The sequence below is a fragment of the Phaethon lepturus genome, unplaced genomic scaffold (assembly GCF_000687285.1).
Source record: "Phaethon lepturus isolate BGI_N335 unplaced genomic scaffold, ASM68728v1 scaffold13398, whole genome shotgun sequence".
NCBI classification, from domain to species: Eukaryota; Metazoa; Chordata; class Aves; order Phaethontiformes; family Phaethontidae; genus Phaethon; species Phaethon lepturus.
The window spans coordinates 1-22,366 of record NW_010556998.1 but is presented as its reverse complement, the minus strand read 5'-3'; the positions used below and the strand labels follow the sequence as shown (position 1 = coordinate 22,366).

Genomic DNA, 22,366 nt, shown 5'->3' with positions numbered 1-22,366 from the left:
AAACATATGGCAGGCACATTGACCTGAAAATTTACTGTATCGACTTAGTTTCATAAACATAAAAAGCTGATTTGGGAAAAGTCAGGATATAAGCAATACCAGAAAGCATATGCAGACTCCTAGACTGAATATTGTCCTCCAGAGGATCAATGTCGAAGATGGAGCCAGGATCGGTGCGCCAAACTTTAAGATCTTTTCCCAAAGCACAGAAATTGTAAGACAGACAAACAACAAAGGAAGTAAAAGCATGAAAGGAATGAGTTTTAAAAATCAGCAACCGATTTCCTTCATCTAGAAATTAACCAAAAGATCTAGATGTTCACCTGAAAGGACTGGAAAGCATTAATTTCCTGCTTAAAAGAACTCAGTGCGTTCATTTTAAGCGTTGACATTATTTTAAGGAGACTTTTTCTCCCAGGTTTTCTTTTTTCCTTTTCTAAATATGACCATAGTATTTTCTTAAGTCTAAATAAATGGAAAAAAGTTAAATATCACATACCAGAGCTCTTTTCCACTAGCAGAACCAAAATCATCAGAGCTACAAGATTATTTCCCCAGTCCACCAATAGCATGCTTACTCCACAGAGATGCTGCAGTATATATCCCTATAGCTGACAGCTGGCCGTATATATCTCTACAGCTGAGAGAGGCACTACAGATCTTCCTTTTCATACAGTAGAGATCAAGTCAGTCTAATAATCAGAATCAGGGGTATAGCTCATCTTCTCCAAAATAAATTTCTACGAGCTCCTCAATTCATATAAACTCAAAAGCATCCTTCTTTCTTAATTAAAACAAAAAATGGACTCAGGTGACAAATTTAGCTGTAGAAATCCGTATCGTAGACATCTACGGTTGGGTAAAATGAAGCCCACTCTTGATGTTAACTAGTAATTCCCTTTGTCTTCCAAATATCTAAGTTTCCTGGGACACAGACTTACTGTTGATCCACTACTCCACAACTGAAAAGCATTTTTGGAATTCAATGTGTGGATTCAATAACAGTAGTAATCGTAAGATCTTTGGCTTTAATTCATATAAGTTATTAATATCTCTTGAATTCACATGTCTGAACTGGATATTGAAAGAAAAAGGAGTCCATAAGAAAGAATTAATTTCATATGTGAGTTTAAGTTGTAATCACAACAGAAAAGTGAATACAGATTCAACCATGTTTTAAATAAACTTTTAACAAATTATTACAATGTTGTACAAGTTAAGAGGAAGTTTGTAACAAACGCAGGAGCAGCTACAGTGTAAATTCTTGATCTGTTCACATCAATCTAATATATAAAATTTGTATCTGCTATGTGTAAAAATATAATAATAATTTAATCACTCCAAACCTGTTTAAAATAAAACCTTGATGTAAAGTACAATCAGTCAAAGCACAAATCTACCAGATCACACCTTTTTACTAGTGGCTTGCTTCTTAGGCAGACCTGTCTGCAAGATTTACTCTATGCATTGGAAGTGGGAAAAATAACTGTCTTCCCAGCTTGGTCCTTTTGCTGGTTTGAGTGGCATCAAGCTAAATAATGGGTTGATAGGTAAAGTAGAACTGTGCAGATCCCAAATATGTCATGTTTCAAACTATTAATAGTCAAGAGGCAATGGAAATGACAGAGCTAATAAAATAAATCCCATGGCTTTAGAACACATTAAATGTATGTACATTACATGTTATCTACTGCAACTCCCATAAGGTGAGGCATAGTGCGAACTCCCTCTTGACAAGATGAATAAAAGCCAACACAAAATCTTTTGATAAACTATGTACTAGTCCTAACAGAGATGAATTATGCAACTACATAAAGCACTGACGGGCATGAGAGGGGTGAGGGAACTGGTGAATGCCCAACTTTTCTTGTTTGATCACGCCTTACTAAGTAAAAACATAATAAACCCTGTGGAGAATGACTTGGGGTCATGTGCAGCAATGAGCGCTCGCAGCCCAGAAGGCCAACCATATCTTGGGTTGCATCAAAAGCAGTGTGGCCAGCAGGGCGAGGGAGGGGATTCTGCCCCTCTACCCTGCTCTGGTGAGATCCCACCTGCAGTACCGTGTCCAGCTCTGGAGCCCTCAGCATAGGAAAGACATGAACCTCTTGGAACGGGTCCAGAGGAGGCCACAAAAACGATCAGAGGGATGGAACACCTCTCCTATGAGGACAGCTGAGAGAGTTGGGGTTGTTCAGCCTGGAGAAGAGAAGGCTCCAGGGAGACCTTATTGCAGCCTTCCAGTACTTAAAGGGGGCTTGTAAGAAAGATGGGGACAGACTTTTTAGCAGGGCCTGTAGCAATAGGAGAAGGGGTAATGGTTTTAAACTAAAAGAGGGTAGATTTAGACTAGATTGAAGGAAGACATTTTTGACAATGAGGGTGGTGAAACCCTGGCACAGGTTGCCCAGAGAGATGGTAAATGCTCCATCCCTGGAAACATTCCAGGTCAGGTTGGACAGGTCTCTGAGCAACCTGATCTAGTTGAAGATGTCCCTGCTCATTGCAGGGGGGTTGGACTAGATGACCATAAAAGGCCCCTTCCAACCCAAACTATTCTATGATTTTAAGTACAGCCTCATGGCAGCGTCAGTGCAGCAGCCATTGATTTGTATTGATTTCATCCATCTCTCTAATCTGAAATAACACATAGAATCAGAATCTTGGCAAATTATAACACAAATGTTACACAAAGTAACTTTTGCCAATTTAAAATATCCTTATACTCACATGAGAATCATGGAGCCTCTTTAGTCACAGATCCAAGTCTCAGCTGCATTAATTTATCTTGATGGGTTTAGAATGGCTTTATCATGGTTAAAACTAGTGCCTATTTTCAAAAGCAGAGCCATTACTTTTAGCAATCAGGCATTTGAAAAAGTTGTTACAGCTTCACTGATAGTATTTTAAAAACCAAACAGATGGACTGTAACACAGAAGTACTTTTTCTAACTGGCTGAACAACTATCGGCTAGGAAAAAACTCAAGAAAGTCATAGTTGTTTTTTTCAGTCTGCGATTTTTTTTTCTAGCTGCCAAGGATGTTCCATGAGCTTCTTTTTAAACAAGCAGATATTATACTTGTAGTTCATTCTGAAAAAGCATTAGCTGAAATATCACTCAGGCTCACAGGTTTGTCATGGCCTGTTTCCTTTAAATAGTTGCACTATTTGTGCTGTTTGGCCGGCATGGGGAGTTAAGAGTTCCTGTGTGTTTTGATACTGGAGTGGTGATAAGTAGTACTAATATTTCAGTTACAGCTCAAGAATTCATCTCAGGGATGTTTCTAATCGTAATCTGTTTGTGCTAGGAAGCCTTCAGTTACTGAACAGAGGATTGCACTCATGATTCTTACACAGGGCTCACAGCACACGCGCAATGCAGTACAGAGCAGGAGGTTTGAAGCGCGCACTAAACGGCGTACTGCAAACTGTATAGTAAACTGCAACTGTGCAGGGGTTTTTCTCTCTCTCTTTGGCTGCACCACCTCTAGCTATGGAAGTGAGTTCAAGTGCTTGGGTCTCTACAGACAATGAATTTCTGAACAAGTTGTTGCCTTAGATCCAGAACGCGCGACCTCTGAGACCTGCATGGTCTTAAATGCACCAGCACCTTACCCAGGCAGAGCTCTCTAAACACTCACTTCTGAGAATTGCCTTCTGACATAAGGCTGTAGCTACAGACATCTAAAAGTTGGTTATACAAAAGGAAAGAAATACACTTCTTTATGTAATAGAGACTCATTTGGAGACTTTGAGGAAAAGACTGAAGAAGCATGTGCCAGGAATGATAGAGATACAGTTAACCTTGCTTTAGGCACCGATTAGTCCATTTGACCTACAATTTCTCTGATTTTTGAGAGGTAAACTTAAAGTCAACCCTTGCTATTACTATGAATGAAGGATTTGAGAGTGCTATCTCAGCATGTTTTTCTGTATGTAGACCCTCTGGGGCCTACACTGTTGTAAAGCACAGAAAAACAGAAAAAGGACACACCAAAAGAAAAAGAAAGGAGAAAAAAAATTAAAATGTCAGGTTACCATTTTCTTTGCCATAGCAGGCTTGCTAAATTTTGAGAGATTTCAAATATCCGTTTTGATTTTGAAATAGTGTTTATTATAAATACTCCAAATGACATCTTAATGCAAGACACTGTCTCTACATACAAAATTAACCTGTATTCTACTCCCTGAACACCTGGTCTTATCTTCAACCATCTCTTAGAACATCACTTCTGAACACTGGTGTTTGGCTTACCAAAGATCTAATTAGTTATGGATCAGTTACAGCTTGAGATATTTTGAAAGTTGTGTGAAATTCTAAAACAAGAGGTAAATGGAGCATGTGCAGCTCTGGAGAAATTGCTGACTGACAAAAGGTGAAATCTCAAACTGATCTGCAACATTTAAACATTGAAATCTTGGAGAATCACAGCTTTAACCATCTGTCTTGTGTGCAAAATGAAGATTACTGCAGATATTTTGGCCTTTCTTGAAGAGTCAAAGTTCATACTTAAAGTAATAGCAATGACTATCCATATTTGTAAAAAAACTACAACGTATCTCCCATTCATTCCCATCATTACTTCATTAGAAGCTGGCATTGAACCAGTTCATACTGAGAAAAGAGTGAAAATTAAATCTGGGAGTACTTTTTCTTCGTTATGATGGAAAACATAAGCAGAGGCTTTCATCTTCCCCACAGTGTTTTCAATAGCAACAGTATTTAACAACTTACCAACAATTATTCCAGGCCTTCTATCCATTTCAACAATATGTGGATGCACACCTTTATACGCTGCATCACTCACGATTTGTGTGTTTTTCCGCACCCGCTCTGTTATAGGATCATCTACCACTGGGGTGAAGCCTCTGCCCTTTGTCTTCTCAAAATCTTCATGGTATTTCACCTATGAAAACAAGAAGAATTACATTCTTCCCCAAGCTGCAACTGACAGCAAATACTTATTCTATGCAAGAATGCATACGTGTTTGTTTTATGAGGCACTTACATTCTTTGGGTTTGCACCATAATAGAATTGTTACACACATGAGACAGGCTGGATAGCCAGCCAAGTCTTTTCTATCTATCTCCCTAACTAGATTTCCGGATATTTTATTATAATTTTGCATTTGTTTTCCTTTGCCACAGAACTCGGCATTAACTCAAGCAGCAAAGCATCATCTTACAGGCACACAGGACAGGAAAAGCCCTCAGGAGGTCATCTGGTCCAGTCCTTTCTTCTCTAAGATAGGATAGCTCTCTACTGATATAGACAACTACATCTCTCAGTAAAAAGTGTTCCGGCGGTAATAGTTGTAAAGAACACGAGTATTTTCATTCACTGAGAATTTTGATTATATGCACAATTTGATGCAAAAGGTACTCTTTTACTTTTTTGTTTTATGCCAGCTGGCTTTAAACATAGGTTTTTAGAAAGAATTGCAGTTGTTCTAAGCAGCCTGCTTACAAAAAAAAAAAGAAAAAAAAAGAAAAAAAAAGACATTAAAACCAAGGACATCAGGGTAGAAAGTGTTATATAACCAAGTGTTGGAACAAAACCAGTATTAGTAAGAGTTATGAAGTAGTATCCCTGATTATGCATATTTACTTTTTAAATAGTCTTAATCATCAAAGAATTAAATTGAGAAACATTCTCACACAAGCAAATGCACACATAACAACTCATTCCAAGAACAAAAGCCACGCAGAAACCAGGAACGTGCACAGGCACAAGGTGAAGTGTGTCACCTAATCCAGTCAAACTGTGTGATGCTCAAATGAGGTGTGTACTTTTTTAAAGAAAAAAAAAACCAACCAAACAAACAAAAGAACAGACATTTAACTGTTAGAAAACTGTTTATTAGTATATTGAAAATGTTCATTACAGTCATATGCAGTTAGCAAACACTCCCTCCTCAACAGGCATAAGAAGCAAATATTCCTTCCATAGTTGAGCATAGAGTTTCATTAGTTACCTATATTAATGGAAGGCAAAATCCAGTGGAAGTCAAGTGCCATTCCTTAGTATACTCTAGTTATAGGAAGAAAGTACCCTACCATTGAGATGTTGTTTTGTGTTTCTTTGACATGCCTTAGCTCAGGTGTGTCTAGAAGCACACTACATCTACCTTTCATCTGCCTTTGATCACTGCTGTACTTGACCTGCAAAACAGCAACAACAGCACACATGAAGTTTTTGTTTACAGTAGAAAGGACGGTGAGAATCACCATGCAACGGTATCCTTTTCCGAATCACAACATTTTTCTTGTTTCTTTCTTTACACTCATTTTCTAGTGACTTATTTCAGAGGGAGGATACAGATGAGTTAGTAAATTTGTAAGGCCAAAGGGCATGTTTATTCCATCAGTCACTTACTCAGAAAAGTAGTATTTACCTGAAAGCTGAAACTCTTGACAGTTTAAATGACATAAGTGAAACAATTCATTTATCAACTGAAAAATAAGATAAATAATAAGAAAACACCACTGTGACTTGGACATCTTTAAAACATATTTGTATGGCTGATGATAAGCTACCTTCTTATTGCCCAGACAGATCTAGATTCTGTCATGAGTCTGCTTCCAGGTTGGGATCAGCATGAGAACTCCTTTGTCCCCAGGGAATTCAACTCTTACAAGCGGATTAGTGCTGTGGCAGCCTTCTTACTCCTGCTCAGTAGCTAGCCCTGGCTAGCACCACAAAAGCAACATGTCTGGGACAAATCTGAATATGCTGTTTTCAAAGAGAACATTTGGGCTCTGTGCTTTGTGCATCACTAAGTACAGAACCTCCTACGTCACATTTCTCCCAGTTAGCTTCTTTTGTAGCATTTTACAGGCTCGTAAAGATGCAAGGTTAATTATCTGTTAAAAAAAAACCAAAGAAACAAACACACAAAAATAACCACACTAAAAATTCCAAAACAGTAAAAGTACTTGGTCCTGCTTGTTGGTTCTAGAGTGAGTACTCTTACAGTTTCTTCTGGCTGGCTGAATTCTTCTACTGATGGACTTTCTTAGCTCCTACATTGCATTGTAACCTGTGTACTGAGTGTTAGTAAATATTTTAGATTTATCTATACATTCACACTCAAAGTACTACCTCTCAAATCAGTTGTGCAAATCTATTTCAACATGCGTTTGTGATGAGAGAAACCAAGTACTGAAATTGTCTAATACTCCTTAAAATTACATTAGCTAAGCGCAATGTACCTATGAAAATATGAGTCTTGCTGTCTATGTTTCATAGGTAAGCTTGAGGTAATGTACAGAGAAACAGAAATATACGGTACTGCATATTCTTCAAGCCCTGCTTAATTAAACAAAAAATTTTCTTATTCAGCTACATATGCTTTTGACCATAAGGCATTTTCTGGACAGAATAATTGTAGCCAACACAGTTTGTTTTTCATCTACTGCTCAGTAACATAGAGGAGTATTTATCCCTGTAAATCCTGAAAAACAAAGTGAAGGAGTCACTTGGAAAAAAAGGCTTAATTTTCAGAAATTAAAAAAAAATTATTTAAAGTCTAGAACTGTTGGGAAGTTTCCCTCTTATTTTTAACCATGCACCTCAAAACTAACTGACTTTGGTAAATATGCATGAGCATTTTAAGAACATACTTAAGACATATGTAGTTACAAGGTCAGATTCTATTCCTTTGTCCTTAGACAAATCCTCTGACAAATCCAACCTACTTTACTTTTCCCCCTATACTTAGTTCTAAAGTGTTCACTACTATTAATTCTCTTCTGCCACCTTGAGATAGTGACTCTCCACGAAACCTGTTCCATTTACCATCTGCAGAGGCTTTGTCACTGATGTTGTTTCAATGTTGAGGACACAGACTGTAATGTAACTAGTCTGGTCCTTTACTTCACCATGCTGTTTTGACTTCTTCCTTGCTTCTTATTAGAACCGTTTGCCGCTTCTTACACCACTCTAGTGGTGATCAAAAAAAAAAAAAAAGAAAAAAAGGTAAGTAAAAAAGTAAATGGATGACTATATGCTTCCATGCTTTGAAGCAAAAAAAATTAAATTTGCACTAAAGTTAAATTCTCTTTCCTTTGTTCTTTACTGTAATTTACTCCTGCAGTCTAGAAACTAAAACTTGGTAACAAGAGACAAAGATTCTTGAAAGAATGACTGACCTCTACTGACTTTCTCCTTGAAAAATACTGGTCCCAACGCAAACACTTGTTTTTTTTGCAAGAATAATCAGGCAAGTCTGATATTTTTGTTGCCCATATGCATAGTGCACGTGCTCAAAGAATAAAAAAAAAAATCCATTCAGTGGATGAGGCAGTTAGATTCATTTGACGCATCAAATCTAAATGGAAAAGCATATCCTTGTTATATTCCTACAATGACTGAAAATCTAAATGACAAAAAGATTCAAAGAACTTGCCGAGCTGATATTGTCTTGATTCTTCTTGACTCTCTCTATCTCAGGAGTGACACTCACAGCAGTAGCTTTGCCAGGCTGCTCCCTGTAGTGAACCTATTATTTAACAGAATAAAATGGTACATACTATTTCAGCTAAAGCAATATCACATTGTATTACATTAAAATGTGTGATTTCAAAGGTCATCCAGGAAACAACTGAAAAGCTAAAATGCATTTGAAGTTTATTAAAGCTCATAAAACTTGATTTTTGAAGCATAACCTTGAACTCTTTCTGTATAGTCTTCCTATTAATGCATTTGTGAGGATATATACACACATATGCATACAACATCTTGACATTTACCACACTGGTCTTTGGCAGTATAGAGAAATATTTATATTTGGAATGAGGTAAGCCACAAATAATGCAGTAAAGTCAAGCAAAGCAAATGAAAAAAATGAATTTCAGCTATGCCCACTGTATACTTTATATATACTGTATACTGTATACTAAAAATGTATATTTGTCCAGACATAGAGATTCCATAAGGATACCATCCGTGTTCTAACTTTTATACTCTATATATTCAAAGGTGATTAAACACAGGGGGTGCAATACATCAGGCAACTGCCAGTTGAATCCAGCTGCCTACATTTCACCATGTGTTTATTTAAATGTACTGTAGGACTACCCCTCTATCACTTTTTTTACAAAATACACTTGTAGCAATAATGCATTAACCAAATGCACACTCAAGGCAGGATCAGCATCTAAAGAGGATAAAGGATAGGATGTTGGCGTTGACAGACCAACCAGTCAAATGATAAGCCTGGCTCCAAATACTGGGAAGTCAGATATGGTACACATTTAGTAAGTAACTAGAGGTTCCTGCATGATTTATGCCATTCGATACAGTTTTATGTAAAAGAAGTGTTTCCATACAAACCTTTTTTTTTTTTAACAAGCTCTTGGTTTTGTGTGATAACTGTGCTGATACATTATGCTCATAATTCTGCAGTGCACTGTGGAACTAATATACATATTGTTCAAGCAACTGTCTTCCCACACAACACAGTTTTGGTCTGTCCACATCAACATATTCCAATTGAAAAATTAACATCTTATAAAAATGATGGTAAGCTATCAAATGGATTAAGCTTGCAAACTGACATTTGTAAAGATAAAATGATTATTCAAGACTTAATGTTTCTAGAAACATCTGACGTTACAGAATCTTCGCCCAAAGCTATTCCAGTGACCTGAAAGAGAATTTAATGTTTCCAAATAAATTTGCACAACACAAAAATTGGTGAAATGTAAACACTGATGTGACTAGAACAACTGCACAGACTGCCGTGAATCACTCGGGAAAACAGGTTTCTTTGAACAGCGTGCATTTTAGGAGAGCTACATATATCAACATAAATCCAGGAATAAATAGCATACACTTAAATTAGAAGGACAGTATTCTTGAAAATTGTAACTCTAAATTAATTTGGGGAACATGGCAGAAAACACCCCAGGGAAACACTGTTTGCAGCCCCATGAAATATGGCTGCTGATGGCTGTTCCCTGTGAGAACGGCCGGTCTCTCAAAGACTCAGTATCAAGGTACAACCTCAGCAGCGCAGGAAGGCAGCAGCACGCTCCAAAAGCCCTTACCTTCTTCCCTGTGCTCCTGCAACCAGTGACTTTCTAATGGTTGTGTCAGCCATTAAATACTAAACTCTGATAGGAAGGTTATTGAGGAACCAGAAAGAGACAGGTAAGAGAGTTGCAGTTTGACTACAGTCGTAGTCAATTTTTTACAACGGAAATTAAAAAAAAAAAAAAGCTAGAAAAGGTTATTCCGTTTAAAAAAAAAAGAGTCCAGATTTCCTGCAAATATCCAAGACAGAGAGTAACGTTTCAAAACATTGCAGCTATTTCTTTAAACAAATATGTGATGCTTCATGTGCCATTTCCCAACCCAAGCAATGGCTTTTCACAATTGCTTCCTAAAAGAGAGTTTTCAAGTAATTCCATTACTGAGCCTGCACCTAACTAAAGAAAAGGCACAGCTTCTGGAGGCAGAACTTTGTACTTATCATCTGCACCCAAAAATTATACAAAGGATTAAACGAGAGCAACTTCCCATGCTGACATTCTCTTGATTCCTCTTGACTCTTTCGATCTCGGGGGTGACACTCACAGGCGTAGCTTTGCAGAGCTGCTCTTTGTACTGAACCTAGCAAACATGGCAGACGATATTACACAGAGGCTTCCAAGTAACAGAAATACAACAGTGTGTTAGACATCATTAAGGAGCACACTGCATTTGGGTGAAAAATACCATTCCTTAATAATCAATCACATCTTTCCACATGATACTTAGTACTCACCCTCTTGCAGTTCCATTTCAGACAGAGAAAACTGATCACTCTCATTGATGTTAATCAAAGTGCAAGGCTAAGGAGTTATCATTTTACCATTAACTGACTAAATTAGTCTTTGTGGGCAAACAGGAACTAGTACAAACATCACAGACATATTCACCAAGGCACAAACACATTTAATGCAGCAGAGAAAAGTATGCAAGCAATGAAAATGGGGCACACATTGCTAATGTTCTTCTGGTTTTCTTTAGCTCTCCTTAGTTCGGGTGGATCAGAAATAGTTGTTGCTTGCTGAATTTCCTCCTTGTATTTAATCTGCACAATAAATATTACAAAATATTAACAATTTAAAGATACAGACAAGCACTAAAATACAACAAACATTTTTGTAATCTCTCCCTTACACATACTGCACAGCTAGACCACACTTACCAACACTATTAACCTGAAAAGGGAGAGTTATACTTGGTTTCTAAAACAGGCTGCTAGGGTCTCCAACGCATCTTGTCTGATACGGTAAAGAAGAGAGTGCATGTAACAAGTCTAGTACAGCGGGAGTATACAGCAGATGGGATTGTGGCTATACGGTTGGGCTTGACCATCTTAAAGGTCTTTTCCAACCTAAATGATTCAATGACTCTATGACAACTGGGATGCTGCATATACTACCTGGAAATCTGTATCACTCTGACAATGACTTGTTCTTGCTATTATCTTGCTACAGAGTCTACCAGTCCATTTCAGAAACAAAACATTTCACAGATGTGTTCTTAAAAGGGTGGATGACTACAAAGTCTCATTCAAGTTCTCTCAAAACACACACAGATACATCAGGGAGAATGAAGATGTTTGGATAGATGATGCCTTTGAAGATGCTGTCAGATATTTACTGTTGCTTTTGCCACATTTACTCTCTTCTAAACAGCAGTATGTTTGGATATGGTAGACTCCATAATTTGAAAGATGCACAGAACTAGAATTTCTTCAATTATATAGCATATGTACCAAAACTGAAATTCAACTAAATGAGAAAGAATTTTAAGGTGGATGTGGTACTGAAAAGAAAGGCATCTATTTTCTGGTTTTCCATATGCCATCCAAAAGGGTCATCTTCGACAAATCTGTGCATTGCCTTTTTCTTCCTGTCTTTTACTAAATACCTGTCCAAGATTCAGCACGTTCAGCTTCAAATCTCTTATGCCAGTGTAAAACAAACAATACTTGTAGACCATGCCATCCTTTACAGTGACATGGCATGCTTTCTTTTTCTTTACAATGGTAATAAAATGGCAAAATTCACAAAAACATTCAAAATTGTGTGTGCAGTGATACATAATAGTTGGAAACATTTTTCATTAGCAAGACTCAAAGTACTTTAGGAACAGGGGAACAGCACAAGGAATCAATTTGTACAGTTTTATATTAATGTGGCATACAAAACTTCTGTTAAATACATTTTAATGCTTGAAAAATCAAGGACTTGAAAATCAGAAAATGACACAAGTAACTTAAATGTAACCTTAGTTCCTCCCCTTGTACAAATATGCTCCATATATAGCTTTTAATATATTTTATACTACTTCATTCTTTTCCTCTTTAAGTGCTTTATAATTATCTTTATCTATTACGAAAAGCTGTGTTTCTCAAGAGAATTCTGCCTCATTCATTACATATAATCAATGAGCCTTATTTAGTGAGTAGTTTGCATATGGACCATGACTGATTTATTTTTTTTAACAGCTCTAAGATCTTTGATGACAGAATTACTGATTTCTATGTTGTTCCTCACTAAAGCATCTCAGTTTTTCACACACATTAATTCACTAATTTTGCTGTGAAAGGAGGACAAAGGGAATTGTGACAAGGAAAAGTACTATTTTTACTAGAGACCACAGACAAGTAACAGCTAATCTGGTTACATAAGTAAAAAAAAAAACAACACAGGATTATATTGCACCTGCAGTCAGATGAGAATTGCCACTGAACTGTACGTTGCAAAAGGGAAAACCAGAGCAGGTCCACCTCCGCGGCAAAGTATAAAATCATATACTTTGGTATTGGATCATCAGGTCTAGACACAAGGACTTGAATTCAGGTTCTTGCTTTTGTGTATTGACTTAGTGACCTTAATATTCACTAAAGGTACCTCTTGGGGATGCAATTTCTCATGATTTAAAAAAACTTTATTCCTTAGATTGACTGCACAAACCCATAAGAACTATCATAGTTTGTTACCTCCGTGGACAACATCATGACAGAAAGTGAAAATATTTGACCAAAGTTAGCTCAGATACATGCTGACAGCAAGGGAGTGGTGAGTCTAAACAACCTTGTGTTCTGTTTCAGCTCTTCTGGAAGGAAGCACCCATGCACAGGAGCACATCACTCTGCCTGTCTTTCCCCACTTTTGGCCTCTCCACTTTGTCCATGACCAAGCCCTTCTACACTTTCAGTTCCTCATCCCTGACCTTTTTTTTCCCCAAATCCACTGTACCAAATGTCACTTAGTAGATAATTTTCAACTCTCTTCTTCAAGACATGGTACCTCTGGAGATGCCAAATTTTTTAACACAGACAAAACAACTTATTTTTCTCTAAGCTCATACTTGGAAGCTACTTTGGTTGAAATTTATAAATAAATAAATAAAACCAAACCAGCCCAAAGCACAGATGAGGAATGGAAAATTTCAGTCCAGACAGTTTAGGACTGGCAGATGTACTAAACCACTAGAAAAAGGGTCTTTTAATAGAGACTATTAGGTAAGCTTAAGAATTGGCAGTGTTACTGGTCCTTAAAATGCTTCAAAACATCCATTGCTTGAGTTTTAATCAGGCCCCAGCTTTGTGGTGTTGACTGACATATCATAGGGGTTCATGGATTTCACACAAACAAAAACACAATCTTCCCCCAAAAGCTTTCTTCCCAATGCTGTGTCTAGCCTTGTCTGTCCCTCAGTATAAACAAGTTTTTAAAAAAATCCTCTTAGTTATTTGTAACTTCTCTGTTCAGGTTCAGTTACAGTCCATGGGTCTGATGTTTGCTTTTAAAGTTCTGTGAGATCTTGACTCCAACTATTTAGGAGGTTTCTCTTCCCAAACTAATCATGACAAAAGGTGAGATGAGCTCAACCACCTTAGCTGTCACCACCTTGTTTTTTAGGATTTGAATACAGACTGTCCTGAGCTTTGTCTTCAAAATATGTCATCTGGAAGAATTTGATCACTTTCAGAACATGATGCAATGGATGTTTTTGCATGGTTTGGTTGCACAGTGAGTGTTATTTTGGTTTGGTGTTCTGGGTTATTTTGCACTGCAGATGTGCTTCACATTCCTTCATTTTATTTAGCTCAGCAGATAGTTTTAAAACTGTCCCAAGTCCTTCTGACTAAATTCAAAGATACGTGTAAAATGTTTAAATCCAATGGAGTCAAAATTGGTGTAATTTACCCTTCCTTTGGGACTCCTGTAAATTACACAATATACGTTCCCTCTTCCTGACATGTAATTTAAAACTTTCTTGCACATTGCCTTTAAATTTGGCACTCTACAATTTTAATAAATATTATACGAGACTTAAGTAATCTCAAGTATACTACATGTAATAAAATATCTTTTGTAAAATAGTAACTCTACACGCAGACTAGCAAGGTAAAGGCCATGCTACTTACATCACACCACTAAACCGCTAATGCATTTTGTGTTTCTCTTGATATGCTTTTGTTCCAAGTCTGTTTACTAGCATACTGATGCATCTTTCATTTTCCCCTCTTCACCACTGTTCAGGATTTCTAAAACAGCAAGAGCACTGCATATTATTTTTCCATTTCGCTTTGAAAGGTATTGAGGAAAAGCATTACAGTAAGACTACTCCTAATAAGCCTCTGTGTGTGTCTGACTATTGAAATAAATGTCCATGGTAACTGGAAATGAACTAGGCAATAGGAGATTAGGGTTTTGTTTCTAGAACACCAGTACAAATCTGGCTAAAAGAAACCTAAACACATAATTGTACGGGAAGAGGGGGGACACAGAGAAACCAAAGAACAAAAAGAACCAAACAACAACAAACACACCCCCACCTCAAATCAAGAAAACCTACAGCTTCCCAACCAGAAACACTATTTTAGGACTTAGGACACATGATAACTTGCACTGATATGATAAAACATGATGAATGGAGCAGAGAAAAATTCCAAGGAAAATATGAGTTTTTCAAAATTTTATGAAAATTCCTTACCTGACCGTACTTTGGTGGGGAATGCAGTATTTAACACTACTTGGTAAACAAGGTAATTCTAATAGAATAGGTGCCCAGAGTCCCTAATTTGGATTTCAACTAATAGTTAAACACAATCTAGTGTCTTGTCTATGTGTTACTTTCCAACTTTATTTTTTAAAAAGCATCTAACCACCGGAAAAGTCATGTCACAAACATAAAAATGGCTCCAGAGGACTCTGCACCAAAAATTCCAAACAAGTGACCACTGCAGCTACAAGTGTTTTCTTGCTTGGCAGTCAGTTTTTCACTTTTTTCCAAGTTTTGTCACATATTTATCAGAAGAGCATGTTCTACTTGTAGAAAACTCTCGTTTTTATATTTTATTTTCAGTTGCCCATTAAAGTGCCAAAGACATTGGGCACCCATAGAGAAACAACATCAGTTCAGAACCAGTCTCATGAGATCCACAGATCAACTTGTCATCAGCATGTAAAGAGGCACAAACCCTCCACCTTTTCACATAACCCAAGTCTGGACATTCATTTTCCTGTTCCTGAAGCACAAACTGTACCAACCTCTAGGTAATACATGCAGACTCTACAGAAACTTTACAGATTTTCTTTTTTGTGATATGATATTTTGCTAAATTGCAAATTACAACTGCTGTTCAGTCTGTCATATCAGGAAATACACTCTTGAAAGACAAAACTCTTTCCTCAAATACTTAGTTCAAAGTTTCTCCTGTTTTTCATGATGCTTCAATGTGAAACTCTACCTTGGACACAGAAGAGCTACACTAGAGTGGAGCTCTAACTCTACTAGAACGGACCTCTATATCCAAAATCCAGTGGAGTAGTATTTGAATGAGATGTGTGATATGAAAATGTAGAATTTTTAGTAAACAAGATGGAAACAAATTTTACCATGATTTACTCACATAAGAATAATTAATAACACTTACAGAACTAATATTCTGTTGATTTTTCTTTACTCTTTCAATCTCTGGAGTCTCTTTTACAGCTGTGCCAGCTCCTACTTCGTTCTTATAAAACACCTTCATTTCCCCAAAAGAAAAAGTAATTATGAGACTGTTAGCAATGCAAGTACAAGTTCTCATAAAAGGGCTAGGCAGTTTTCCAAGTTCCAAATTGGTCTGACTATAAATCTTGCTAAGAAAGCAAATACTTTAATTTTTCATAAATCAGACCAATTATCAATAACTACAATAACATTGTTTGTTTTCAGCTGTAACCCAGACAATCTATTATCATCCTTTAGATTGACCTCAAACATTTGTTAGTATTTGTTTTAGCTTTGGAAATAATATTCAAATTTAGATCATAATCTACAAACATTTACAAATGCAACTATATGCTTGAGTAATCTCACTTATTTCAATGTAATTGAACGTGCATGTACATGCATGATTTGAATCCTGTTTTTAATCTTCATATCTTAAAATACTCTGAGAAGTGAACATATATTATTATTATTTCTAATTTAACAAACTAGAAAATTAACATATTCAGGACAAAATAAACAGAACAGACAGAGCCACAATCCAAGTCACGCTTTTTTTTTTTTTTTTCCTTTTCATCTGAAACCAAAGCTCACTTCTGAAAAGATGCACATGTTGTTTATATGATTCTCCTCTCTATTTCAATTGTTTCAGTAAAGGACAAAACACAAAGTGCATCAGTAGAATCAATTAGTCAAAGTTACTGAAAAAGACAGTAAATAACTGCTCCACAAATTCCAAAGGTGGGTTTAATTTAAATAACCATGGAGCACCAGTTCACACTGCAAAATTCCTAAAGAAGTTTTATTCGAATTTCAGTATTTGGTGTCACAGCTGTTGCCATTCCAGTAAGTATTTCCAGGCTATCAGTGTAAAAACAAGTCTGATCCTGGAGTTTGTGAAATAAATCTTTACGACTTAGTATTTCTGCCCTTCTTAAACCAAGATTTATTTAGGGGTTTTTTCCTAGTAATAAACCTGAAACAATAAAACATAATTCTTGATGCATTTTTCCTACTTCGTTGAAGTTCTCTGTAACCTAGGGTGACCAGTACTGCCAGATATTCTAGAGAAGAGTTATTTATGTCCACAACTCAATTTTTAAATATTCAGAACAGCTTTAACAATTTAGAATTTTGTTTTACTCTGTGAGAACAGAGACAGTTTATGAGTAAGAACTTGAAAATTCTTCTGCACCAACATGTCAGTACAAGGTAGAAAAATTTACACAGTGGACTGAACTAAAATATACTTTTTTCCTCTACCAAAGAGGGAGTGGTAAAAAATGTTGGAGCTGGGAATTTTCTATGAGAGAGATGACTCTGCAGTAAATACCGTATCGTAAATCATCTGCCAAATCAGCTAGTGAGCTAAAAGCAGCAGTGATCTTATCTGCAGAGCTAGCCACTTTTTTTGTCCCATAAGACAGGAAAATACTTGAGACAAAATCCAAAAATCAGAAGCCTATTAGAGGCCATTAATTTTTTTTATATTGGGGCTGCTCCCAGCTATATCTAAACTTAGTAAAAAGTAACTTACCTTTACAATCTAAATTGCACAGAATACTGAAAGATGAAAATGTGGAGAAAGAAAAAAAAAGATAATTTGATCAGAGCTATGAACTGCTTTCTTACACTTGGAGGATCCAGTTCAGAAACAGAAAAAGGATGATCTTGAAATAAAGCAAACACACATTACCTCAAAGACAAAATATTTTTATTTCCTATTATCTAGTACACTAACAAGGAGGATAATCGTCAGCCTTGGCACTGAAAGCTCAGGCTGGCCTACAGGGCCGCGAGGGCTTCAGATGCGTCAGAGCCTTGTCAAGGCTTAATTAAGTAGCGGAAGGTTATTATGTGCCTGGTATCTAACGGTTAGAGAGTCCACAGCGCCGGACGCACTGACCGACTCGAGGACTTTGTCGAAAGCGATCAAAGGCTGGCGCGGGGAGGAAAGCGGGTCAGCAGAGGCCAGCTTGGATCCCCTCTGTCACACGGCTTCGGCCTAGCGTGTTAGGATGACAGTGACACGGGACGCGGTGCTAATCACCGTCACACCGTGCAGCGGAGCACCATTCAAAACCAAAAGATTACAAGCAACAAAATTGGGGCCAGTGGGCCTGTCAACAGCTCCTGTTAGAAGGATTTCAGGTGCTCCCATTTGAAGGAAGAAAAGGAGAAGGTAACGGCTGGAAGACGTTACAGGAGGGACCGCTGCCTAGAGCCGCCGCAGAGACATTTCTTTTCTTCTCTCCTCTCCCCACAGGCTCTTACTCCCCCAGCGAAGCCACAGGGATATGGGATAGCTGCAGGTAAACACCTCTGAGGAAAACTAATTGACTTTGGACTCGTGTGGAGTTGGAGAAGCTGAGAATCTCTCTCAGCAAACAACCACATCTGTGTCAGATAAATTTTAAGTAACTTACACTCCTTTCTCTCAAATCATTGGCATTATTAGTATTACTTAGTCTGCCATAAAAAACAGACGCTAACTGGATAGACTTTGATTCTGGAGGCTGTATTTACTCCTCCTCTTCTCTGTTATATTACAATCAAAGCTAGAATTACAAACAGCAGAATTAATGGGCCCAAAAAGGAAATGGAACTGAATGCATCACAAACCGGGCAATTTTAGAAATCTAAGCTCATAATTTATATTTAGGGATAAACTGAAACTTAATTCTAGCATAAAATTTTAAAATATATCCAGTATGACATAAAATCATTAGACATATATATTTATGAAACCTGACCTGTTCTAATTTTATACCCAAATCTTGATGTTCTGTACATATGATAGGAAACAGATGAAAAATCTTATATGCACAGTAACAAGCCTTAGATTTTTTTTGTTCTTTTAAATAAAGTACTTCCTGGGGCTTGATGGAAAACGAAAAAAAATCTTCATTTAAAAATAACTGTGGCTTGGCAAGGTGGTACAAGAGGTTTAGCAAGTCAAAATAACAGTGTCGCACCTAGAAAACCTGGGTATTTTTTTTAACTGAAAGAAATGAGTGATACAGCTTTTGCCAGGAAAATTATGCAAATGGTTCAAAGAACATTTACTCATAAGTTCCCTATTTCATGCTGCAGCACAAGAGAGTCTATTTAAACTGAAAAATATCAGAAAAGTTGCAAGCAAAGAAAGAACCACTAGTACTCACTGAACTGATGTTTTTCTGAGTACTTTTTATCCTTTCCATCTCTGGAGTGTCTGGGACAGCAGAATAGTTACAGAGCATCTTCTCTGCTTCATCTTTGTACATTTTCTGAAAAATAACTTTAAAATGTCTATTTCCTGCTTTCTCGGCCTCAGAATATCCAAATCGCAACAAAATATTTTTACTGATGATGAGTCTCAACATCCTTGTACAATATTTATTTCAACCTCTCTCCTCCATGATACTATTATCATTGTCTGTGTGGGGCACCTGACATTGAAAATATCTTTTTTAATATATATGTGTGTATATATATGCTCATATATATTATAAATTTTCCCTTCACTGTCAGGATATATATATCCTTCTCATTAGGTTGTAAATGTAAAAAGACCTGAAAGTAGATATAAACAATTAAATCCAATTTACATGGCATGACAGGCCTCAATACAAATAAGAATCAGGCTGTAAGATTTTTTACCACATGTAAATTAATCTATTGTGGGTATGAAATCCTCTGAAGAGCTAGAGAAGAAGTATTTTGAGCAATGTATATCAAGCACTCATTGTTGCACAGAACTAAAACGTTCAGCCTTTGAACTATGCCTACCTGGCTTGCTATTTCTGAAGCCCTTTTGACCCGCTGTATTTCAGGAGTGTATGGGCCAACTTGCATCCCTTTTCCTATAATTTCAGTCTCCAGATCCTTTTTATATTCTTTCTGAAGAAAAAAAGAAGGAAAAAAACCACAAATAATGCTACAGTTATTTGTACATGTTATCTTCAAAGCTATTTTGATAGCACTGGTCAGACTTTAAAATAAATTCTTCTATGTCTTAAATTTTATTTTTTTTGTTGTGCACTACTTATTCTTTTTGGCCCAAGTATGTTCAAGAAGATTTTATGCTTTTAACATCTCATTGTGTTTTACTTCCAAAGTAATCTTAAGAGATTCATTCTGTACTCACCTGGCTTACAATTTCAGAAGCCTTTTTGGCTCGTTGTATATCAGGGGTATCCATGCCCACTCCCATTCCCTTTCCTTTAATTTCATTCTCCAAGTCTTTCTTGTATTCCTTCTGAAGAGAATAGCGTTGGAAATGTGTCTGACAGACAAATTCTTAAATTGTTCGTACTTTAATCTGCAATTCCACTGAACAGCATTCTTAAAATACCAAATAACTTTTGATTCAACAGCATTAGCTTTGTAGAATCTATCTACGAGACACCTATGCTGTAGCCGCTGACCAGTTAAAAAAATATTTTAACAGACTGCTTACTTCAAATCTGATGTAGCCTTTCACATCTACCTGTCTTTGCAGCTTTGGCAGCTCCAATCCGAGACACATGTAGATAAGACTTTCTCCCTCAGCTGTGCTTTGCAAGACTGGGGTCATAAGGCTTAAGCATCTCTCTGTTTATGATTTGGCTCTAACTAAACAAGTAGCTATTTAGACCTAAAAGCAGTAGGGCCCCCATCTACTGAGCACAGCCCAGTCCAGGCGTGGTTCATGAGGAACAAGGGCCGCCTGCAAAAGATGACAGAAAGGTCAAAATTCTGGGAAGTCTTAACTTTCCCCTGTACGCTGAGTATGTAACTTTTAGACTGCGCAGCACAACAGGTTAGGTATTTGGTGAAATTTGTGGTATTGCTACTGCCTAGATTGGTCACCACCTGGAATTCTCTATGACAATAATCTGTTGCATTCTGCCAAATGGAAAGCTTGCAACAGGTACCGTACTGACCATGCTTGCAATTTCAGAGGCTTTCTTGGCTCGTCTTATCTCAGGAGTATCCGGACCAACTTGCATACCCTTCCCTTTAATTTCAGTTTCCAGGTCTTTCTTGTATTGTTTCTGTGAAGATAAAACTTCATACATTATATTCACAATATCCAGAGAGTAACAGGTAGACTTTTGCACAAGAGATCCAATTTAGGATTTGGAGTCAATCAAAAATTTCAAGAGTCACAACTCTCTTGGCAAGCTTTTGTCAGGAAAACACATAAAAAACTACACGAGGAAAACTTGAGGAGATATTCACTGAATGTGAACTCACTGAATTAACTCTACCACTGATCTTTTAATTTGGCAGAGGGTGAGGGGAAATCAGTCCATACAGGTTGCTACAATTATCCTGTAAAGTAAAGGGGAAGTTTACTGTTCTGTCCTCTGCAGAACACTGTGTAATAAGCTGGTACTTGCTGCCAGCCTAATTGAAACCCATTTTACTTTTAAGAAAATATTTTATTTATGAAAAGACTGAATGTTAGAAATTTAATACCATACAGAATTGTTTCCAGTGAATTTTCAGGGCAGGAAGTTGTAATTTATTCATTTAAGAGGTCTTTCCTGAACCACAGCCATTAGGCAAGTGGCAGTACTCATCGTTGATTGCTTTTTTTTCCTCACAACATAAATTATGAATAACCAATAAACAGGAAACAAAATGAATATTTTATCTTCAGCTTACCCAAGCAAGAATATATTTCTTGTTCATCAGCAAATGATATTAAAATGTAATACTGAAATATTGTACATGATAGTTGTCCTTTTTTTAAAAATAAAAAATTAAAAGATTCTCAGGCAGTGTTATTTCCGCTACTATAGTAGTAATCATTCTTTTTCTATTCTAGTTTACCTCTGCCTGTAGAAAACAGGTTTGGGGGTTTTTTCCAAAATAAATACATATAATTAAAAAATAACTGTTACTTTTCTTGATAATTAATTTTTACGTTGTACGTTAGTTAGAAAAAAGAAGGAAAATATCCTTCTACTCCATTCACTGGTCTCATCACTTACAAGAACAAGAGCAAAAAGACTTTCAGTCTTCCATCTCTGTCTCACCCTGATGTGGAAAGAAACGTAATAAAACAACTCTCTACCTTACAAACCACAGATTTTTGCAAAAAGTGTAAGTTAACCTCTAAGAAGACATCATGCCACTTCCTCTCTGATAATTCCTCCTCATCTGGTGGAATAGCAGATATTTTCTCCCAGCTTCATATTGTGTAAAACACCAAGGAAAAGATAATCCTGGGAGTTACAGCTATATATTCCTGTACTTATTTACAGTGGTCACATTGGCCCTATGCATGGCATTCCCTCTGATTCTTATGGCTATGTATGTATATGTGTGCAAATAAACATATACGTATACACACACATATTAAGTGAATATAAAATATATATATATAAAA

The 22,366-nt window shown here is 36.8% G+C and overlaps 1 protein-coding gene across 1 annotated transcript in view; it reads right to left on the bottom strand.

The window, feature by feature from the left end:
- The window catches only part of NEBL (nebulette), a gene marked incomplete at its 5' end in the record, with an annotated part of 48,268 nt that extends 27,188 nt beyond the window's left edge, over window positions 1-21,080 (bottom strand). Inside the window, 11 exons of the mRNA XM_010292634.1 lie at window positions 100-192; window positions 4,737-4,908; window positions 6,060-6,164; window positions 8,411-8,504; window positions 10,526-10,617; window positions 10,988-11,080; window positions 15,947-16,039; window positions 19,170-19,274; window positions 19,777-19,887; window positions 20,135-20,245; window positions 20,913-21,080. Of these exons, the coding sequence (XP_010290936.1) occupies window positions 100-192; window positions 4,737-4,908; window positions 6,060-6,164; window positions 8,411-8,504; window positions 10,526-10,617; window positions 10,988-11,080; window positions 15,947-16,039; window positions 19,170-19,274; window positions 19,777-19,887; window positions 20,135-20,245; window positions 20,913-21,080 (1,237 nt within the window). The remainder of the gene's footprint in view (window positions 1-99; window positions 193-4,736; window positions 4,909-6,059; window positions 6,165-8,410; window positions 8,505-10,525; window positions 10,618-10,987; window positions 11,081-15,946; window positions 16,040-19,169; window positions 19,275-19,776; window positions 19,888-20,134; window positions 20,246-20,912) is intronic.
- Between the last annotated feature and the right edge of the window lie 1,286 nt (window positions 21,081-22,366).